Source organism: Varanus komodoensis, unplaced genomic scaffold (genome assembly GCF_004798865.1).
Source record: "Varanus komodoensis strain SLA01 unplaced genomic scaffold, ASM479886v1 scaffold10, whole genome shotgun sequence".
NCBI lineage: Eukaryota > Metazoa > Chordata > Lepidosauria > Squamata > Varanidae > Varanus > Varanus komodoensis.
In genome coordinates this window covers 26,836,066-26,858,973 of record NW_025335269.1, presented here as the reverse complement: position 1 = coordinate 26,858,973, position 22,908 = coordinate 26,836,066, and the positions used below count along the sequence as shown (strand labels likewise).

General features: G+C 41.1%; 1 protein-coding gene across 1 annotated transcript in view; it reads right to left on the bottom strand.

Annotated features, from left to right (window-relative positions):
* The window catches only part of CSMD1 (CUB and Sushi multiple domains 1), a 909,441-nt gene that overhangs the window by 231,160 nt on the left and 655,373 nt on the right, over positions 1-22,908 (bottom strand). Inside the window, exons 20-22 of the mRNA XM_044419148.1 lie at positions 21,838-21,954; positions 18,568-18,783; positions 5,337-5,525 (exon numbers count right to left, since the gene is read on the bottom strand). Of these exons, the coding sequence (XP_044275083.1) occupies positions 5,337-5,525; positions 18,568-18,783; positions 21,838-21,954 (522 nt within the window). The remainder of the gene's footprint in view (positions 1-5,336; positions 5,526-18,567; positions 18,784-21,837; positions 21,955-22,908) is intronic.

Sequence of the window (22,908 nt, the reverse complement as noted above, 5' to 3'; positions counted from 1 at the left end):
AACTTCAAACTGCAGGATTATATTTCTGAGTACCTTCCTTAATATAATGTATAAAACGAATGTCTCAGGCAGTATTATTATACCCCAGCATTCTTCCTGATGTCCTTGTTTTCTATATGCATGAATTGGTTTTCCCATGTAAGAGAATTTATACAGTGAAATCCCAAATCTATGTTGTAAAATGAAACAGCCTGAGAAGGATAACCCCATGGATTATTGTGTTGATCTCACCTAAAAAGTATTCAACAATTACAGCTACTTCCTTTCTTCATTCAGTGTGAAAAGCTGCTGTAATTCAAATATCAGTTAATTCCTCCAGATCAATTAAGCTACATTTGGTCATGATCACACAAGTTTATGATTTCTCTTTTGGGAATGTTTACAATATTTTAATTTTTTCTAATATAATTTGGGAATCAGTTACTTTCAGATATTATACACAAAAGGAAAAGATATGTTATATGAAAGAACAGTTTCATATATATATATATATATATATATATATATAGTAGTTTGAATAAACATTATTTCCTTTCTTTTTCTTTTCTTTTTTTTAAATACATTGGTACACTTGGACCTAAATTTAGATTAGAGATTACAGGGTCAACATATGAACACCATCTGCTTTCAGCAAGTGAAATTCAAATTCAATTTAATTATACAATATTGAAATGATTTCTGCAAAGAATGGCTTATCTTTGTCTGGGATTGTAGTAGATGTAGGGCTGCAAAGCACATTAAAAGGACACTGGTTTACATTCAGATTTGAAAACAGCTGATTATGACTATCAGAAATTCAAATTCAGTGAGTTCTGTCAAGAGAGAAGTGCAACTTTGGAATGCCTTTTTCATATGCCTGACCTTTTGAACAAAGCCTTTTGTACAGCTTTGATAGACCTTTTCATTATCTTTTTAATAAAATAGTCCACAAATAAACTTTTGTATAGAAATGCATTGCAATCCATCTAATAAATTTTAGGTATTAAATTACTAATTTCATAGGACTGAACAATATTAATTTCCTACAAGAAAACAGTGCAAACAAGCAAACAAAAATAGGGTCAGAGATGAACTTTGACAATTATTCTGAAGGAATAAAAGTTAGTTTCTGGAATCAAAGTGAATAATAAGAAACATCTATTACTTTTATATTTATTTATTTACCATATTCATAGTGCCTCATATATGCCCCACATATAACCATATTAAAAACTGAAAAACAACAGAATACCAAGGAAGGAAAATCAATCAAAGAAGACATCTTAAAATAACAGCGATACCCAAATCAACAGAAAGTGGATGCTTGCCTGACCTCCAGTGGTAGGGAGCTCCACAGAAGAGGAGGCTCAGGACACACTTACCACAGAGCTTCCATCTCGCCAAAAATCAGCTTCACTGAACATATCAGAGTCTAGGGGTTCATCCAGGGTTCACAGTGTCACCTTACTCCGATGTCACTGGAAGATAGCTGTGTATCAACAGCATACTGGCTGCACTTGGCTCCAGATCCCCAAATGACTGCTGCCAGTGGCTTCATACAGGTTCTGAACAACACTGGGGGCAAGGCGGTATCCTGTAGAAGCCCATAGCTCAACTGCAAAGGGACTGATGAATGGTCACTCAGTGCCATTCCAAAAATTGACCCTGGAGGTAAGACTTGAACCAATACAACATAGCGTCTGCATTGCCCAGCCTGTAGAGTTGATCCAGGATGAAACCATGGACCATGCAACAAATCTACAAAAGCTTTTATGAAAACATGTACTAATATATTCTGCTGAAGGTTTGCCTTTATCCTGTCGTTATATTAAATTTGCACGCATTACCACACACCCTAGCTTATTCCAACTAACTGTGAAGCAGCAATATAATTGTGCAGGCATTCCATTCAGACCGCCCTTCAGACAAGCAGTGATGGCTGAATCCAGGATCTTGCTTTGTTGCTCCCAAACAAGCTATGGCTATTAAACAACAAACACTGCTTTATTTCAGGACTTGGGAACAGGATCCTGGATTTGGCAGACACATAGAAAACAGGTTTTATCCAATTGGCCTGAGCACCAATAGAAAGCCATTTGATCCAGTTTGATCTTGAACAGAAAAAGGAGAAAGTGATTTCCTTGATTATGCTGTTTTCTATAGCGCCTTCCACTCTTTCAAATCCCTAAAGAAGATAGAAGTCATTTGGAAATAGTGTGGGAGTTGATGCAGGGGCTTTAGAAGAAAGAGGAACTTTGCTGGAACAAAGAGTTTTGCATCAGTAGAAGAACACAATTTGATACACCCATGTGCTCTTGGACTTTAGCTTCATCTCATATCTAACATCACCCAAAGGTTGCTGTGCTGCTGTAATTTGTAATAGTGTCAATATTTAGTCCTGCTAGGATTTTTGATAATGTATATTTGTTCCACAATCTAGAAGCAGTCCATTAATGGAACTTTTTAAATACAGCCACCAATGCACTATTTTGAACTACATTGGAATTTGCTATCTAATCTATGTCACAAATGTGCTTCTCCATTCTGAAAGACTGCAGGCTCTTTGCTGCCTAAATGAAATGATGACATTTTCCTTTCATGACGTAGCATGAGGTATCATGAACATTACGACAATATGCTATTTCAACAGATAAATGTTGAGCAGTAGAGATGGTATGATTTTATGATTTTTATTTTATCTGTACACCTGGAAATTCAAGCTGCATTGTAGAGCAGGAAATCATCGCAGCTTCATGTCTCATTGTCCTGATTTCCCTAAATTCAGCATGTAACCATATGCATTGTGGGTCTAAAGTACTCTCCTCCCATAAACAGAAGGTGGCACTTAAAATGCAGTTAGGTTTCACTGCACACATACAGTTAAGTTTACACTGCATTACTATAGTCAGATTTTCTTCAATTGCCATAGAGCTTTGCAATATCTTGATAAATCTCATTTAAAAATGCTACTTATTAATCGTTTTAATAATGCTAAACTAATGAAGCAACCTCTTCAAGGAGAACTGAGGAATAAAGAGCTAATTTTTAACTTGTTTTGAAAAGCAGTTCAGAATAATTTCCCCCTTTACCCCAAATATTAAATAAACATATGGCAAAATGAGGTCTTGAAAAGAAACTCTGAGGATCAATAGTCTCTGAAGTTATATATGATGGAACCACTGCTTGGTGGGAAGCAAATTAGTTAGTCTCCATATTACAGACAAGTTCTATTCCTGAGAATGTCCTTGATTTTAATTTCTATATAAGTTGGATCACAAGAGTAATCCAAAAGTTTGTCTTAGCATTATCTATATATTTTACCTTTAATGCATATAACACACTTATGAAATACTTCCATATTTGTTAAAACATCTTCAACACAATACAGCATGGTAATAATGATAATACAGTAATAATAAAATAACTACACGTATTAGAGAAAGAGAATCTGTATGCATGTGTGCATGTGTGTAGTTATACAATACTGTTTTTAAAAATGAAAATAAAATGGTGCTTAAAACATTTTAGAACATTACTGAGTTAACATTAAGCCTACCATCAACTGTTGATGACTGAGATGGACTTGGTGCTGGAGAGTCAGGGTTTGATTGAGCTGCTGAAAGGTGTGTGTGTGTGCGCGGGGGGGCGTGATACCAATGAAGTCACTTTCTAGGCCTGAAGGGTTCTTTGTATGGCCATATTTTCTCTCCATAAATGGACTTGTAGCAGCTGACAGCCTGGTAACAAGGGCAAATGCTAAAGAAAACCAAAGGGAAAGTACATGTCCTACACATGCCCGAAACATGCTGGCTTTGGTAGGCTGAGTTGATGCTGGGGAATGAAAATCCATTAATACTGTATCTCTAAGGAACTAGGCTACCACTGATGATGCATTCAGAAATATGTTGCATAGTTTCCTAGAGAGGAGTTGCATAGTTTGCACAGATAGCTTTGATTATATCTAGCATATCTCTACCTCTACACAAAGTTGTGAAGATGTCTAGGAATTATGCGGCCAGCGATGATGCATCTTCAAGTGTGTCATGTAGTTCCCTAGAGATAGTCATGGCTTTTCTCTAGAGATATTCATAGAAGCTTTATGGTACTTTTTGAATACTTAAGTACAAGTTGTTCATAACCTGGGAACTACCTGTATCCCAAAAAATGTGAAAGGCCACTAATTCATGGCAAGTACAAAAAGTAAGGATTTGTTGTAGACAATCTATCCACAGAAACCAATACATTTTATGTCCTTATGTCAAATATAATACTTGTATGTAGTTTTAAATGTAAAAAAAGCCTTCAAGTGCAAATGTTTTAGTTGCTTTATGATTCCTTTTGGGCAGGCCTGTAATCCATCATTGTGAAGTGAAACAATTCTAGTGAGGAACTTCAGTTTCGAAGTGCATTGAGTGCATCCATGGAACTCAACCTCAAAAGCAAGCTACAAAACCCCGTCTCCTAAAGGTCACACGTGGTAATGGTATGCAGGTAGTGTTTCAGATTTTTTTTTTTTTCATCTTTGTTACAGACTTTTGACTATGGCTGTAGTGCCATACTCATTAAGGTGTGTGTGTGTGTGTGTGTGTGTGTGTAACTCTAATTCAACAAACTATATATTTGATCTCTCACTGTCTCTGTCCTACATCCAAATGACTTTTTTTCCAACTGACACTAGCTTCATCTGTCTTTCCTTTCTGGCCCTTGCAATCAGTCATTCCATTGGTGCAATAAATCAGCTACAAAAATAAGCAAAAGGTCTGGAACAAGCATATCTGTGCTTCTGAAAGATCAAAGCTGCAGGGCTAAGAAATAGGACTTGTACATCTGTATAATTAGCATTACTACCATTAGATGGCTGATTTCTATAAAAGACAGCAGAAATATTGTTGCTTTCACACACACTCAAGCAATTGCAAATTATTTCCCATGCAATATTTTCAGTTGTATTTTCAGCCTAACTGCCAGAGTAAACCAGTCAGTGGGTTCAGAATCAGCCTCCCACCAGTAAAATATATGCATTCCACTTACGTATGGAAGAAAAATTTATACCAATGTAGGTCATCATCCTTCTGAGATTAATCAGCAGTGACCATTTTAGTTCCGAAATGTGTCAACATAAATTCGCATCCAATGTGATTCATTTAAGTTTATCTTAATTAAATAAATAATAAACAGTCCTTGAAAAACTTCTGAAAGCATAGAGCACCAGAACTCAGAATTATTGTGCAATAATACTTGCCCAGTAAGCGCGAGCACAATTGCAATGCGCTTACAGTACTGCTCTTTCACACATTTGCCTCGCCCATATGCTATCAACAATTTGATGAATGAAATGAAAGCATGTGACCACCTACCCACACACCTTGGCAGAGGTGCACTCCACACACGGCGGCCACCTCCCAGGCATGTAAGCTTGTTTGCACCTTCTAAGCGATATCCAGGAAAACAAGAAAACACCAAGGAATCCCCAACACCAAAATGGAATCCTATTCGCCGACTGAATGCAGGAACTCCAGGATCATCGCAGGGCTCCAGGTCGTATTCTTCAAGCAACAAATCAGAAACAAGAGAAGAGATGGAAGAGAAAGCAATCCAGTGTTAGGAGGAAAAGTAAGATGTTTCCCTTTAGTAAAGTCTTTAGAGAATGAATCTGAATCACATACAGTAAGTATTTTGCTTCTTGTTTCTTTCCCTAATGATATTTATGTTTCAACAGACACTTTTATGAACTACTTCCTTGTTTTATCTAGGTTCATGTGCATGTAGAGTAGGTTGCTTTGCTTTTCTAACATTCATAGCTTCACCAAAATACTTTCACAGAAATTGTATCTCCTGGCACTGAAATGTTATTACATCCCTGTGCCAAATGCTTGTGTGACAGCTACAGACACATAAACAGTAGAGACCATTTATAAAGACTGCAGCATTCTGACAAGTGAGGTGAAAAAGAGCTTATCTGTCACATCAGTGTGAAAAGAAGTGCAGGGGAAGGGATATGTAGGGTCTTTCCCTCTCCAAAGTAAGGATACTAGAGAAATTCATTTTTGTAGAATTTCACTTTGAGATGAAGGACAGACTAGAACTTTATTATCCAGCAGGTTTTGTACAGATATAACTGGAAAACAGACACTTAAGTATCATGGAGCAGAAATGCATTGATTTGGCCTTTTGATAGCCAAGGATTTCCACATCACTAAAACCCTTTTGCCCACCACCACACTGATGCAAAGTGCAGGCAGTCAAAAGCCTGCCTCCTCCTCCTCTCCTCTTCGTTCCATGCAATGGCCTTGTACAACATGGAATGTGATGCCAGAGCACCTGCTGCAGCACTTATCAGGAAAGCAAATGTTACATCAGCACCTGGACCAAAGCCAGTCCTCACCATGAGTGAAACAGCAACAGAATTGTGGCATGGCATTAGCAAAGGGGACTGATGCTTCCTACTTGGAACTACAGTGATAACCTAACAGCTTGCAGAAGGAACTGTCTTCAAGACATTGATTAGTGGGAAAATGGCTTGGAAAAAATGTCCTTCAAACGAGACTCTGTTCTGGATTATGCATGTTTGCAATTTTCTGAAGACTTTCAAAAATGTATTCAGAGAGAAACCTATTTCAGCACCAGTGCTTTATAAAAATGGAGCCAATAATTCAATGTGAATTAATTTGCATGTGCAGATTCATCTTACTGCATACAGGAACTGCAGTCTTTGAAAGTGAAGTCCAATGTGAAGTCAAAGTAACCCCTGCAGGATATTTTTTTCCCCCTGCAGAGGAATTAAAGAATAGGCTTAGCAGGATAGTCCCTTTGTAGTCAAAGAAAAAGTAGTCTTTATAGAGGAGGATAGGACAAGAACAGCATATATATGGAGCATAAGAAATGAAAACGGATTGCCTTGCATGGTTCATGCAGCATTTTCAATTTGTGGTATATCATTCTATCACCTCTGCCAGTTCAGCTTTTACTGATACCAAAACAAGCTGCTATTTTAGCTGATATTCCATTCAAAGCCATCTTTTTTCAATAAATGGTGCTCATTTTGCCAAATACTAGTCTTTAGAAACAAAGAACACTATTTCTGAACTGTATCTGTACCAGCAGTATTTAGTGGAAAGCTACTTTTAAAATAGTGATCTTCACTGGTTGTATTATTCTTTTGTTTTTTCAGTTGGTAATATGTCTTTCACTTTTATCACATGCAACACAAAGAGCTTTGTCCATGAGGCAACTCAGAAATTAGCCATAGCAGTTACACAACAATAATGGGTCTAGTTGTGCCCCAAGGGAAGACTAGGAACCCAATATCCATCACTCTGGGCCCTTTAGAGGAACATTGGGATTTGCATGCAACAAATAAATTAATAAACACAGGTCCAATAGCAAAGTTCATGAATCCTGGGGTTGCAGACCAAAACATCTGGAGGGCAACAAGTTGGGTATGGCTGCTCCAGCTGTTTTGCAAGCATACTGGTGAGTCTGTGTACTTCCTTAGTGAGTTTATCATATCATCATGCCTGCTCTTGCCTTTATTTCAAAATAAAATACAGTAAAATAATATTTCAGAGGTGGGGAGAGGTATCCAAGCTTCATTCTTCTTTAATCAAATGTCCTGTTTATATAAATCAAGGCAATTGGATGAAAGGCTCTACCTCACAAAGTTGTTGTAAAGACAAAGAAAAAGAGAGAGAAATGTTCACTACATTAAGTACCTTGCAGGTAAGGCAGAATATAAATGTGGGGAATATTTTAGAAATGTTTTCTGGCAAGACTAGCTGATTTACTGGGTGAGAATGAGAAATATGTATAATATGCACAGCCAAAACTACTGGACTGAGAATTCTGTAAAGCCAGGTTGCTTACCTGTAACTGTCATTCTTCGAGTGGTCATCTGTGCAGTCACACATAATGGGTACTGCGCCTGCGCAGTGCCAGTTGCTGGGCAGAATACCCAAGCTTCAACGGATTATGGCGGGAACTCTGCACTCCTCTCCCCTGGTGCTATAGGGTGGAGCGCCCGTCATTTTCCTCAGTCTCTGGAGACCGGCAGATCACCCCCTAGCGAGGCATATGGTAGGCTAGAGAAGTCTATAGAGAAAGACTTCTGTCCGTCCTCCGACACCGAGTGGGGCCGGTGGGTGGGTTGTGTGACTGCACAGATGACCACACGAAGAACGACAGTTAGAGGTAAGCAACCTGGCTTTCTTCTTTGTGGTCTCTGTGCATCACACATAATGGGTGATTAGCAAGTTTAACTAACCGGAGGTGGGTCGGTGTCATCAGTGAAGGATGGATGACAGGACGGCCCATCCAAAGGAACAGTCCTGTCTGGCCTGAACGTCGAGTCTGTAATGCCTGGTGAAGGTACAGGGAGTTGTCCACGTGGCAGCCTTGCAAATGTCCAGTAGCGGGACACCTGCTGAAAAAGCCGAGGAGGCAGCCACGGCCCTGGTAGAGTGCCCTCTGGGGGCGATGGGAAGATCCAGCTTGGCTAGCTGGTAAGCCAGTTCAACAGTCTGAACTATCCATTTCGAAAGCCTCTGAGCAGAGATAGCAGCGCCCTCATTGGGATCAGAGTACCTCACGAAGAGGCACTTGGTCTTCCGAAAACCCTCTGTGCATGATCGATAGAAGGAGAGGCATCGACGCACATCGAGAGAATGAAGGGATTTTTCTATCAGGGTAGACGGAGTAGGGAAAAATGCTGGAAGAACAATGTCCTGGTTGATATGAAAGTCTGTAGCAACTTTAGGGAGGAATGCTGGATCAGTACATAGGACCACCTTTTCCTTATGGAAATTGAGGTATGGTGGGTCCACGCGAAGGGCAGAGAGCTCGCTTGCCCTTCTCGCTGATGTTATGGCAACTAGGAAGGCCACCTTCCATGACAGTAACCTTAAATCGGTCATCGCTATGAGTTCAAAAGGGGCTCTGGTCAGTGCGTGGAGAACCACTGACAGACTCCAGGTCGGTATTGACAGTCGGACTGGAGGATGGTGATTTTGTAGTCTCTTGAGGAAGCAACAGATGAACGTGTGAGAGAACACAGAGGATCCGGATAAAGGCCCACGAAAGTGCGACATAGCTGCTATGTATACCTTGATGGAAGTGGGTTTGAGTCCAGTTTGGTGCAAGGAAAACAAGAAGGAAACATGTTATCAATGGAAGCCGAATCAGGGGCAAAATGATTGGTTTTCACACAGGTAGTGAAGCGCTTCCACCTATGGGTGGATGGTCAAAGGACAGACTGCAGTATAAAGTTGATTTCCTGTTGCAATGGCGTAGGTTCAGATAAGACCTGGGTAGGGTTGCTCGGTACCGACCAAGGTTCCGATGTTGACGGATGAGGGATAGGCATTGGAGTCAACGTGTTTTGCAAAACCTGGTGCAAGCAGTCAGGAGTGGTCAGTGGATGAGCCACGCAGTAAGGTTGAGGGTATCAAGGTTGGGGTGAAGAACCGCCCCTCTCTCCTGTGTGATCAGATGAGGGACCCGTGGCAGATGAAGAAACGTGCGACACGAGAGGTTGAGGACGGCCGAGAACCAGGGTTGTCAGGGCCACCATGGCGTGATAAGGATGGCCTGTGTCCGGTCTTGAGCAGTCTTTTCCAGGGTGCGGGTGATTAGGGGGATTAGAGGAAAAGCATATAGGAAGGAGTCCGACCAACTCACCATCAAGGCGTCTCCCTGTGAGTTCAGACCTGATCCCGTCCTGGAGCAGTAGGTCACACACTTCGAATTGGAAGCTGTTGCAAACAGGTCCAATGATGGGGTACCCCAACGGGAGAACAAGTCTTTGCAAATCTGGTCATCCAGTTCCCACTCGTATGTTGACGACACCTTTCTGCTGAGGGTGTCTGCTTCTTGGTTGTCTACTCCTGCCAGATGGATTGCGAGGAGAAAGATTCCTCTGGGGATACACCAGTCCCAAATCTGTAAGGATAGGTGGGCCAGCAGTACCGACTTCGTGCCACCTTGTTTGTTCAGGTAGAAGACGGTGACTACATTGTCGGAGGCTACCTGTACCAACCAGTTCTGTAGAATGGGTTCGAAAGAACGTAGTGCCTTGAACACTGCCAGCAGTTCGAGGAAGTTGATGTGGTTGGACTTTTCGTGCACTTGTCAGGTGCCCTATGTACGTAGATTGGAGCAATGTGCTCCCCAACCTGTGAGGGACACATTGGTATGGAGCGAAATGGAGGGTTGCCGCTGTTGAAATGGAATGCTGACTACAAGGTTGTCGGTGTTCGTCCACCAAGTCAGGGTCTGGCGAACCAAAGTGGGAGGAAGGAGAAGTCGTCTCGGGGTGTAGCGAAGGGGCTGGAATACATCGTTGAACCACAGCTGAAGTGGTCACATTCGCAGTCTGGCGTTTGAACAACCGTGATCGTCGAGGCCATATGACCCAGGAGCTTTTGGATAATTAGGCCTGAATCTGCCCGCTTTCCTGAACTTGTCTGACTATGGAACAGTCTCTCTATTCGGGCCTGTGGGAGGAACACTCGCACCCGGACCGAATTGATTTGTGCTCCGATAACATCTATGACCTGCAAAAGAGTGAGACAGGGTTTTTCAGTATTAATACGAAGTCCTAAGTTCTCCAGGAGAGTGCACGTAGTTTCGATGACTGTGACAAGGCGGTCCCGGGAAGAGGAGACAATAAGCCAATCGTCTAAATAGGGGTAAATTTGTGCACCTTATAGAAGAAGGTGGGTGCAGACCGGAGCCATGCACTTAGTAAATACCCTAGGGGCTGTGGCAAGTCCGAAAGGGAGGACATTATATTAAAAAATGTCAGATCCAACCGTAAAACGGAGAAATCTCCTGTGGTACGGATGGATGCCAATATGGATGTAGGCATCCTTTAAATCTATAGATGCGAACCAATCTTCTCTCTCTAGCAGGGGAAGGATATTTTGCAGGGTGGTCATGTGGAATTTCTTAGTTGTAATAAAGGTATTGATGCCCCTTAAATCGAGAATGGGGTGAAGACTGCCATCTCTTTTCAGTACCGTAAAGTATATGGAGTAGAAGCCATGGAGTCCATTGGAATGAGAGATTTGGCGAATTGCTCCCTTATGGAGTAGCTGGAATACCTCTCCTCTGAGGATCTCCGATGGGGCGGTACAGAGTACCGGTCCCGAAGGGGGCACGGTATCAAACTCAATTCTATATCCAGTCTCAATGATGGAAAGTACCCATTTATCAGATGTGATGGTCTCCCAAAAGGGGAGTCGGTTTTGGAGCCGGCCCCTAAAGGGAGGGGGGTAGGGGTATGGGAGAGAGAAGATTAGCTCACGCAACCCATCAACGTTGTCTCTTATTGGTGGGTTGGCGGTGATAGCCTTGCTGGTACTGCATGGCCGGTTGTGCATGGTTGCGTTGTTGGAGCTGAGGGTATTGTTGGTGCAGCTGGTAGTGGTGGTAGGGCTGGTATCTCGAGTAACGAGACTGAGGCCACTTAAAACGGGTCGAGCCTGGAATCTCCATCTTCAGAGCAGTAGCCTGAGAATTATAGATATGCTCGAGCTTATGGTCTGTATGGTAGTGGAAAAGACCTGAACTGTTGAAAGGCATCCCCTCGATCCGGTGCTTGGTCTCCTCTGGAAAATTGCAAGAACGCAACCAGGCATGTCGACGAAGGGCGACGGAACCGACGAGCATGCAGGCATCACAGTCGATGTGGTGTTGGGCTGTGGGGAGTTGCTGTATACAGAGCTGCATAGCTTCTCAGATGAAGACTTAGGCCAGGTCACACTGCTGTTCCGGGATCGACGAGGTGATGGAATCCAGCTGTTGCATCAGGAAGTAGTGATACCTGGCCATTGTTGCCTCGTAGTTCAAGATCCGGAGACCCAGTCTCATGGCTGCGTAGATGCGTCGTGCCATGAGGTCTATCTTCCTGCCATCTTTGTCCCTAGGGGTCGAGTGCTCCCTGTTGTCTTGCCCCTGGGAAGACTCAACCACAATTGAGTTGGGTTTCGGATGCTTCAAAAGGAAAGGGATATCCTGTTCCCGGGCCTTGTACATGGACTCATACCTCTTGGATGTTGGATGAGGTTGACTGGGAGAAGTGCATGTATCTTCCATAGCTTCCCGTAGAATTGTAATTAGCAGGATGGTAATGGTAGAGGACTGTTCTTTACGAACGATATCGTAAAAATTGTCCTTGTTGGTGTTAGGTTGATGTTCAACATTGGTTTCCAAGGCTTGGGTAAGGAGGCCCATAAGTTAGCCAAAAGTGGCATAGGACTCTTCTGGCGACCCAGGGCCCTGGGTGGAGATAACCACCGCGGGAGATGTGGAGCATTGATCCGAGTCCTTGGAGTCTGAATTGTAAGGGTACGGTGGACTAGAAGAGGATTGAGCCGGAGATGGAGGAGGGCGAGAAGCTGTCAGTGCCAAAGTGGAGGGAGCTTTGGTCCTGGCTGGTCGGGATCGGTTCCTGTGTTCCCTCGGTATGGGATAGTAGCCGTACGGAGGCGGGTATCCCCAGTAGGAGGGCCGAGAAGGTTCGGGACCTTCATATGGCATTGGAACCCAGGTCTTGGGAGGCTGGCACGATGAGCGATGGTACTGGTGGGGCTCAGTCAATGTGGGCCTCAGGGGCGCCTCCAAAGAAGACGGCATCAGAGTCGGGGAACAGGCCGGCTGGTGGCAAAACAGCAACCACGGAGCAGAATCTTGGATTTCTCCGTCAGACATCGACCCATGAACGATGGGTTTGGGCAGATCCAATGCTGTCGGAACCGCGGGCTTGACCCTCTGGGGGGATCTGGGTGGCGCAACTTGCATCAACACCCATGATGTCAGAGTCGTTGACCTCGGGACCGACGGAGCCATTTGGATCGATGGGACAGTCAAATCTGAGTCTCAGAGTGGTTACGAAGCAAGCCTATGATGCTTACAGCTAGCTTTGCCCGATTTATCCTTCTTTGGCTCTTTTGGGATCAACAGATCCCCTTGGCTGGTGTGCTTCTGTTTCTTCTTTTGTTTGAGTAAGGAGGAATGGGAGGAGCAAGAGGTCTCCTTGGAAGCAACTCCCTTGGATGGCAGATGGGGGGAGGTCACCATAGAAGGACTGGCTGGCATAGGCTGAGCAGCAAGCTCGTCAGAAGCTAGCAAGGCCTGATCTCAAAGGATCTTTCTCAGCCGGTTTTCTCAATTTTTCCGGGCTTGCTTAGTGAAGAGATAAGAGAACAACAGTCAACAGCAAGAGAGATAAGGTAATGGCTCGAGGCAATGCGATCGGCGGTCGAAAGAAGACTGAGGAAAATGGAGGGCACTCCGCCCTATATAGCACCAGGGGGGAGGGGTGCAGAGTTCCCACCAAAATCCGTTGAAGCTTTGGTATTCTGCCCAGTAACAGGCACTGTGCAGGCACAGTACCCATTATGTGTGATGCACAGAGACCACAAAGAAGAACATATGAATAGGACTTATGTCTCTCATTTGTTAGAAAATCCTAATATGATAACCTGGGAAATCAAATACGAACACATGTGTATATATGCACACATATATACAAACTATGTATGATTCAGAGATACTGTACTTATTGCACTAAGTAAAAAGTAGATAAGTGAATACAATTTTTCATACTTCAGTGTAATGTATGAATGGGAATCTGATGCATTATTTCATGCAGCAGTTTCAAATGATTGTGAAATCTGCTCATCTCATTATAGGGAAAGTTTAAGTACATCCTTTTTTCCAAATTAAACCCCCAAAATCAAAATAAATAGGGTACTGATGCACTCACTTATCTAGTTTGAAACACATGTATCTGCTTTTACTTCTGTGGAAAATAAAATACTCAGGAAAAGTGTTTGCAGCATATTCCAAATTTCATATATGTCAATATGGTGAAATTAAGATATGTGTGAGATTTATATGCATTTAAAGCTGTTTGACTATTTATAGCTTCAGTTACTGAAGTTCTCATAATATATCCAACAGTGATCTATGTATACCAATTGTACTACGAGCATTATAATGTCTTTTGTAAAACCTACGATTGCCAGCTATATTGTTGAAGCTATGAAAGGTGCAAGTGGGGGGAGGGAGCAAACATCTAAACTGTTCAAATGATTGGAGCACCTTTCTAAATCAGAGTCCCTTAATTTTGTAGGCTTCTCACTTAGAGGGACTGGAAAGGCAACAAAGGAGAAAACATGAGGAAATTATGCATGGTATTAAGAAATTTGAAATGGGTTACCAGTACAGTATAGTACTTGTAAAATCCAGTACAAGATGAAGTACTCCTTCAAACAATGCATGTCAGTTCACATGTTGAATTATGTGCTGCAAGAGATGCCGATTGCTGCTAGTACAGATTATGGTATGGAGTATTAGATAAATTCCTGGAGACTAGAGGTCCATCAGCAGATATTCGCCAAGACAGGTTAGTGGGGTCTCCATCTAACTGCTATGGAAGAAGGGCTTCTGTCTTGATACCCTGCCTGTGCGATCCCTGACAATATTGGGATGGCTAATGCTGGCGATACCACGCTGTGCTCTTCTGCTGATCCAGTGGAATGTGTCATATACACAAAGTACAACAAATCTGCAGGGCAGCACACTACTAGCTTACCGTATTAACTTCTGCTATTAAGTATATGGCTCACATGGTAAAGAAGAAATCATTGGAAGAGGCGGGGGACAAACGCACGACAGAAATTTTACATTTTCAAGCAAGGAAGTGCAAAATGTGAAAAAGCACTTGTTTAAAAAAGCTTATTTTGGTGGCCCACTATTTTCCTTCATACTCATGCCCTATGCTTTCCCTCATCCAGTTGTGAGTGAGAACATTTATAATATCAGCTTTCTGTCTCATTTTCCTTTGGTGATGTATTCCTGCTCTATTAACTTTAGTCCTTCCTTAGATCTACCTATTAGTTCTAAAAATTTCCCAGTGACCAAAGAAGTACTGTGCCATTTTTTTCAGTCAATTTATTTTCAACTCTGCTGCCCATTAAACCCTTGAGCCTAAATCAGTTCTTTTAATCTTGTTTACTGTAGTACAGAAGTGTATAGTATTCATACCTATTTTTTCAGGTTATACAAATTGAGCTCCAGTGCATTCCATGATCTCATAAAAATGTCGACACTGGGCTCAGTGCATAGATCCCTTTATGTGAACGATACAAGAATATCACACCCAACATTTTAACCAAGATAGGCATTAAAGTGTAAAATGCACTAGCCTTGACATTAAGATACAGATAACTAGTCTGGAAAGGCAGACTGGCTATCCTCAAGCTATGCCCTTTCTGCCCTTTTCTGCACTTACCAATCATTTTTGTGTATACGCCTCCTCTCACTATAAACAGAAACAGATCAACCACATACATTCAAAATCTGGCTTTATGTTTTACTGATTCTAACTGCAGTTTCATGAGTGCATGGAGAATGTTTTCAGTAAACTTTCTTTGACTGTTAACTAGGCTACATACCTAGAATATTCTAGATCAGTGCAGTCTTGCTGTGTTGTGTCTCATTGGCAATGCCGTGTGCTAAGACACGGAGAGGCAGCCAGCTCAGTCGCCTTGGCAACAGGGATGCATTCTAATCTCCACTCATAGCAAGGGCAATATTCAGGCTTGTGATATGGTCTTGGGGTGAACCTAACAAATAGTGAGTCACTGTCACATTCTCCATGTGGTCTTTGCTTTGCTGGGGCCAAACAATGAAAAAAAGCCCTCAGAATTTTGGGGGGGGGGGGGCGGAGAAGCAACACATCACGGCTATAAAGAAGCATGAAAAAATGGCAAACTGCCATACATATTTTAAGGGTTTCTTTCTCCCTCCAGAAACCCTCTACTGTTTTCTTCAAAGAAATTCTGCATGATAAAATGAATGCAGGAGTCATTGTAACCCTGTTTCCATAAGTGGCCCTGGATGCTATAAATTTAAGTCCTGTTAAGAAGTTCCATTGAAGATGAACAGAAATGCAATAAACCATCTGAAGTATTCTGTCATATTGTTTGATGTTTTAATTCTGCGACTGTAGTGGTGCAACTGCACTAAATGGAAATTTGCTTAAAAAAATAAAAAACTTTAATACCCTAAATGGCTTGGGTCCAAGATAACAGGATGATCACCCAACTCAACCTGTCTCCTTTCTAAGAGATTATATTCTAGATTGCTAAGTATCTGTTATTTTATGCAAAGGCTTTTGTTTTAACTGTGTTCCCTATTGTGGTTTTATTATTATATCTTTATTGTATTTTGTCATAGTTTATTCAATTTTAAGACATTGGACAAACAGTGGGAAAGAAATCTGTATATAAATAAAATAAATACCATTACCACTACTGCTGTGCCAAAATCATACTTGCCCTTTTGTGACATCTGCATTTCCCTGGAAAAGAGACAGATATTTTTCTGCCTCTTTAATTGAGATGTTGAGAATTTCAGAGAAATTTCACAGGTTCAGGGTGCTGTGAGCAGGTCTCCCTCTCCATCTTTTCCTCTAAAGCAGACTCAGGTAAGACTTAAGAAACACTGTCCTTTTATTAAAACATAACAAGTTACAAGATAGTAACTTGAGATGAGAGAGAAGCCTCTGCTCATGTGAAGAGTTGAATCAAAACTGAAACTGAATTGAACAAAACTGAAAGCATCCCCCCCCCCTTCTCTTCCCCTTTCCCAAAACAGTCTGCCTCCTCCCTCAGGTTGTCTGCTACTGCCTGAGGTCTAAATGATGGGAAGGTCCACCATTTTGTAGTTGGTCTGCTCACTTCGCCTGTCATCTCCTGACAGGGCCTTAGCCCTCCTCTCAATTTCGTCTACCTCAAGTTCTGAAATGTCTTCATCCTTCTCCAAGGCGGGTTGGTTCTCATGCTCTGCCAGCAAATCTTCCCCAGTCAGCCTTGGAACTGCCAGGCCATCTGTCCAACTCTGCCCCTCCACCTTCTCCTCAGAATCAAAAAATTCTATCTTAGCAGACCATAAGATGCAAAAGCTGTGAGTCCTCTGTGCACAGGCCTTCAGCACATACCTTAATGCAACTGTCCATCTTTGCAACCTTTCGGGTTACTTGAGCTTCCTGGACACCCTCTAGAAAGCTTACCTGGGACTTTGCCTTTGGCATATTGCTGTCTGAATGCCTCAAAGCTGAAAATGGTATGCTTGCTTTGGCTTTGTTGTTGCAAGGAATTCATTAGGCAGCTGTGCTGGAGCCCCCTCAAAGGACAGCGTGGCTAAGTCCAGAACCTGAGAAATTTCTCTAAAACTGCCATCCTTTTCCACAATTTTCAGGTGCAGTTTTTGTCCCTCTCCCAAGAAAGGCTTGAAAATAAATTGGCACGATACTAATTAAAACTCTTTCTTAAATTACATATGCTTTTGACTGATTATCAAGAAGGGCAAGTTATCAGAATATGCTATATTCTGTTATATAATGAACTGAAACAATGGTTTACGTATATCCTAGGGTAGAAATAGCCTAGCAACTATTACACATTCTCTGCTAACCTCCAGCAGAATTTTTTCAGGGTGTTGTACATGAGGCTACCTCTGAAGGTGGCTCAGATCTTCAGTTAATTCCAAATACAATTGTTAGACCACTAACTGGGACTGGTCAATATGATCATGCAATGCTAGGGCTTCGGCAGGTATTCTAGCTTCCCCTTCATTTCTGAGACCAGTTCCGTGTGCGGGCACTGAGATTTAAAACCTTAAATATCTTGGGATGATTTTATCTAAACTTTATATTCTAAAGGGACATTGTCTTCCATATTTACCTAGCCAGACACTTGGGCCTTCTCCTACTTATGGAGCATAGGGAGGTGGATGAGAGAGTTGTGGCACTCCATTTGTAGAATGCCATTCCCAAAGATGCTTGCCTGGGACTTAACCTTATCACATTTTGAGAACCAGGCAGAGATTTTGCTTTTCTTCCCGCTATTTTGAAATTATTGTTGTTGTTAATATTTTATGGCTGGTTTAATATATTTTCTTCTTCTGCCTGTTGTAGTTTATTTTATTAGGTTTTGAAATATGCTCAGATAGTGTTTGTTATTGGACAGATTAAACTGCAATAAATAATAAAGAAATAAATTATTAAGAAGGTGATGACCTGAATTACTGGGCTTCCTATTTCCTAGGTAAGATCATTACACAGATCAAGCAAAGTTAGCCCAGGAGTCAGGATGGCCTAGTGAAGCATGGTCACACTTTTAAGGCAGTTTTTCTTCATAGCTTACGGTTGCTGTTGGGGGTCTCCACAGGGCCTTGACAATGACATTGGCCACCATTATGCACTGCCAGCATGCTTACTGGACAATTCCTACAGGAGTAAGTGCCATTGTGTTCAGAGAGATTTAACAGCAGATAAAGGTATATCGGATTGCAATTTAACACTACAAACAAGTAAGGACACAAGGAAATTGAAAGGGTAAAGTATAAATATATTAAATGAAATGCCGGGATAAATATACTTAACATTGTTTCTGCCAGAGTCTACTTTAAAGTAGATCTTAGTAATTCAATATATCATTTAACTTCTTATGTGGTTTAATCATTTCTTCTGGTAAATAATATGTCAATCATTTTCAAACCATCTGTCCAATCACATATATTTACCTGAAAATGTTATATTAAAGCCTTCATATGAAATTGAAAAATCAGAAACAAAACGAAGTTGTGCACTGAAGTTTCCAAAGAGGCCAGCTTTAATGGTAGGAGGCAAAACAGACCCAGTTAATCTGGCCACAGGTTCCGTGAAGCTTCCATCTTCAGTGATGAGCAGGTAGTCATGTGAACTCTCCAGGTGAAAGGTGTGGAAGATCAGCTGTACACCTTGAAGGACGGAAAAAGAACACTATTTTGCTTATCCAGTAGAACATGTACAACTAACCAAGTAAGGCTACCTTGGAACCTGGCTCCCTAAACCAAACCACTCAGAACCCCAGTTATGGGTCCGGACTTGGTGAACAGTGTTCATCAGTTTTCATCAGCTTAGCTCTCTTTCATATATGGCCATTGTGAACATTCAAGTAGAGACATTGAGAAATGCTTGCAAGTAGGAGTGATGAAGCTTGCAAACTACCACAGTTTCCACATGGCTCAAATCCTAGAACATACCAGGATACTGCATTGGCAGCAGAGATAATACCTAGACAAGGGTCGCATGGAGTCTCATCATAGCTACCTTAGGCCTTAATCTCTATACAGCAGTCATACACATTGTGGTAAAGTAGCTATGAATATACTACAGTGAGTGAGGAGTTACTATTTGTAGGAAATAGTGCATATGCCCTCAGAGGAAGAATGGGGGAAATGTTTAACTGTGCTTGGGCGGGAGGCAGGTGGCAGCGGATGCGTGGAGTCCAAAACCTCTGAGGCAGGCCGCATAAATGGGCATGGCAGGCTGGAACTGGCCCGTGGGCCGTAGTTTGAGGACCCATGCATTAACCTTTTGCTATAATCCCTTTAAAAACTGGTGAAAAGATCACATCCCAGGCTCATGAAACTCAGGTCTTCTTTAAAAGGTTCTCCCTCTACCCTTTAATCCAAAAGAAATAAAAGTTTTTCTAACAGTTTGTTAACATCCTTTAAAAATTGAGTCTATATGATAGCATTTTTATTTTAGGATATTTGGGTGGCTTCACCACAGTTACATTTCTTTAGAGAATTCCTTCCTGAAGACATCTTTGTAGAAATCCCTCTTCCTATTAAACCTATAAGTTGACACAGTATATGGCAAACATACTATATACTATTTAGCCTGCGTCTAAAAATGGTAAAGAGGGAAAATACATTGGTATTAGTAACTCTAGCAGGGCTTAGCTTCTGTGCAACCACTGAAGGAGCGTCTTCTTCCCTATGTGCCTACCTGCCCCTTAAGATCTGGGGTGGAGGTCCTTCTTCAGGAGCCTTCCTTGAAGGATATTAGGAGGGTGGCTAACTGGAGAAGGGCCTTCTTGGCAGTAGCACCCCAGTTATGGAATACGCTTCTCAGAGACGTTCGCCTGGTGCCAACACTTTATTCCTCTTGGCACCAGGCTAAACCCTTTTTATTTTCTCATATTTTATGGTTTAAGTCTGATTTTAATGTGGGATTTTATTGCATAGAAAATCAATTTGGATGCTCTGCTCCACTCTGTTTCATTGCAGGACTGTCCCAAGACCTCAGTAATGGACAATATATAAAAGTTATATAAATAAATAGATAGATAGATAGATAGATAGATAGATAGATAGATAGTAGAAGGTTTGTCGTGGTGTAGTACCAGAATATATCATAAATTGTTTTATAATAGGAGAAACACAGTGATTAAAGAAGATACAGACTAAGTCATGTAAACTATTGTAGGCCATATAAGGATTTTAAGGAAATGTCTGTTCAAAAGCTTATGCAAGAACATGGACAAACAGAATTTATCCAGATCTGAAGTCAGCTGGTTTGTGTATCACTCTTTTGCTAGATTGTAACAGCCTGTTTGTATATGGAAGAGATTTTCAATTAACAAGACAACACCTTTGGATCCAAGCCAACATGTATCATGGAAATCAAGGAGAATTGAGACATGCCAGAAGTTCCAAGTTTGGTTCAGAGTAAATTATAGCAATAGCACAGTAGAGTTTGTGTATGTATTTGGCATCCACTGACTATAATTCATACAGCAGTCAAAACTAGAGTGTTCTGCTCATGTCAGAACCCTTCATATTTCTTCAAATTCTTGCTTTTGAACACAATTACACAAAATTTTCCAGTTTTGTAATAATAAAGGAAAGCAAATGTACAGAAGAAAACTAAAAAGTTCAAAGGAATTGAAAAAAAAGAATAAAGTGCATCTCAAATGTCTACAACCGCAGAGCAAGAAACTCCATTAATTTTAATTCTGTGCTTTATAGAGCCTATTTCATCATCTGAATGATTGAAGTAACCTAAACTCTCATGCCACTCTGTTCAGATAAAATGCCATACTTGATCAGGAAAACATTAAATATTAATAAAATTCAGAAGGGAAACTCTAATATTTTCCACACAGAAGTAACACAATTGTCTGAAAGGTGATTATTAATGAAGAAAGATAACAGTTTAATTACTCTCATTGGCTGTAGTCTAGCATGTATGACACCTTACTAGTGTCAATAAATGGGAGGATTTGGCTGATTATAAGCTGAAGAAAAGCCTCAAATAGTAGTTCAATAGATTTTAGAAGGGACAGACATTGATATATACAAAATACAACTATTACTCTTGTCTTCAATGTTTTCTTATCTACAAAGATGATGAAAAGCAGCAACCTTCCCCATTGGTTTTAACAGCAAACAGATGGCCAATGAATAGTTCAAGTCCCAAATTCTGAAAGAATTTCAGTATGGAGAGATGGCAGCATGAGCTGGGACAAAGCAACCACAACTTTTCCCTTGTGAAATTGAGATTTGGTCAAAGAGCAGGGAGAGATAAAAGAAAATCAGTATGTAGGGATCTGTTAAGAATAAATACATAAACACTGCAGAGAAAGAAAGAAAGAAAGAAAGAAAGAAAGAAAGAAAGAAAGAAAGAAAGAAATCGGGAATGTTTTAACATTTACAACAGGAAAAATTCTGTTTTCCCTTTGACTTGCCCCTGTATCAAGAAGAAAGATAAAACTGTGGAACTTCGGGTGATGCTCTAATACCAGACATTCCTAATAAATACTTGAGGAAATGAAATTCTCTTCCATATTTGATATCTTTCTCAAACAGTTTAGGAGGTCAAGCCACCTTTGTGTTTATGTTACCCATGAAAGAATGCAGTTGCTTTTGCATTTTAATAAGTAAATGTATTCTGCCTTCAGGAATTAGATATCCATTTTGGAATTAGATATCCTTTGAATGTCTAAAATAATCTGGGGCTCTTACCTTTGCCATGAGAAACCTCAATTGTCCACGTACAGTTTAAAGAATTTGGATAAAAATCAGGAAAGCCTGGTGAAAGTATCGTTCCACTTCTCCCATATATATAGCCACCACAGAGAGCTAAACAAATAAAGGGAGGAACAAGAAAAGAGTTGCTGATGTTCTGCTGCTCCACTTATAATTAAGGGACGCAATTAAGTGCTTTAGCTTTGATGAGCACATTTCTAACAAGTGCTAACTAATGCTATTAAATTTGGCAAAAATACATCTTTTGAAATACTCACACCCCATGCTGTTTATGTTTTACCTAATAGGTCCCTGCTGAAATAGAAAAGTTGTAAACATCATCAGAGCTGATTAGCAGCAGCAGAAGTAATAAGATTGAAATACATGTACATCTGCATTAAGGTCTACTCAGAATTGCCCGTGAGTGCCTTGTCTCCTTGGCAACCTGACAGTAAAGAATCTGCCAAGAGATAATAAGAGAAACATAGAACATGTGGGCTTTATATTTTCAAGAGGCCAGGTTATACAGAAGACTATCAAATGCAATCTAGCCAGCAAGTGTTGCTCTGTAGATGGAAAGGGTGTGAGATTAACCTGTGTTCAACATAGACCAAAAGTTAGCAAGTGAAAAATAGTGCATACGCAGTATAGCATGAACATAGACCATTATGTTCTCCAAATTACAGTCCAATCACAAGGACATGATAGTCCGATAGAAAAGGATCCCATAATAACGCTTACACATTTCCTTGATTGTCTTTGATACAGGCATAAGGCTTATATATGAAAACAACAGTATAGAAGAGAAAGCACCAGCATAGAACAACAACATAGAACAGTATAGGATGAAAGAGCCACATTCGGTAAACGTCGGATGTTTGAGAGCTGCAAGGGGGCGCCTGCAGGCGGTGGTGGAGCATGGTGAATGGCAAACGAGTGCCCATGGGCAGTGGTGAGTAGTGAGCCGTAAAATAAATTCTAAGTGTTTGGCCATTCCAGGTACAGAATACTAATCCCATTCATTTGTTTTTTTAAGAAAAAAAAAAAAGCTATGGCTCTTTGGACTTT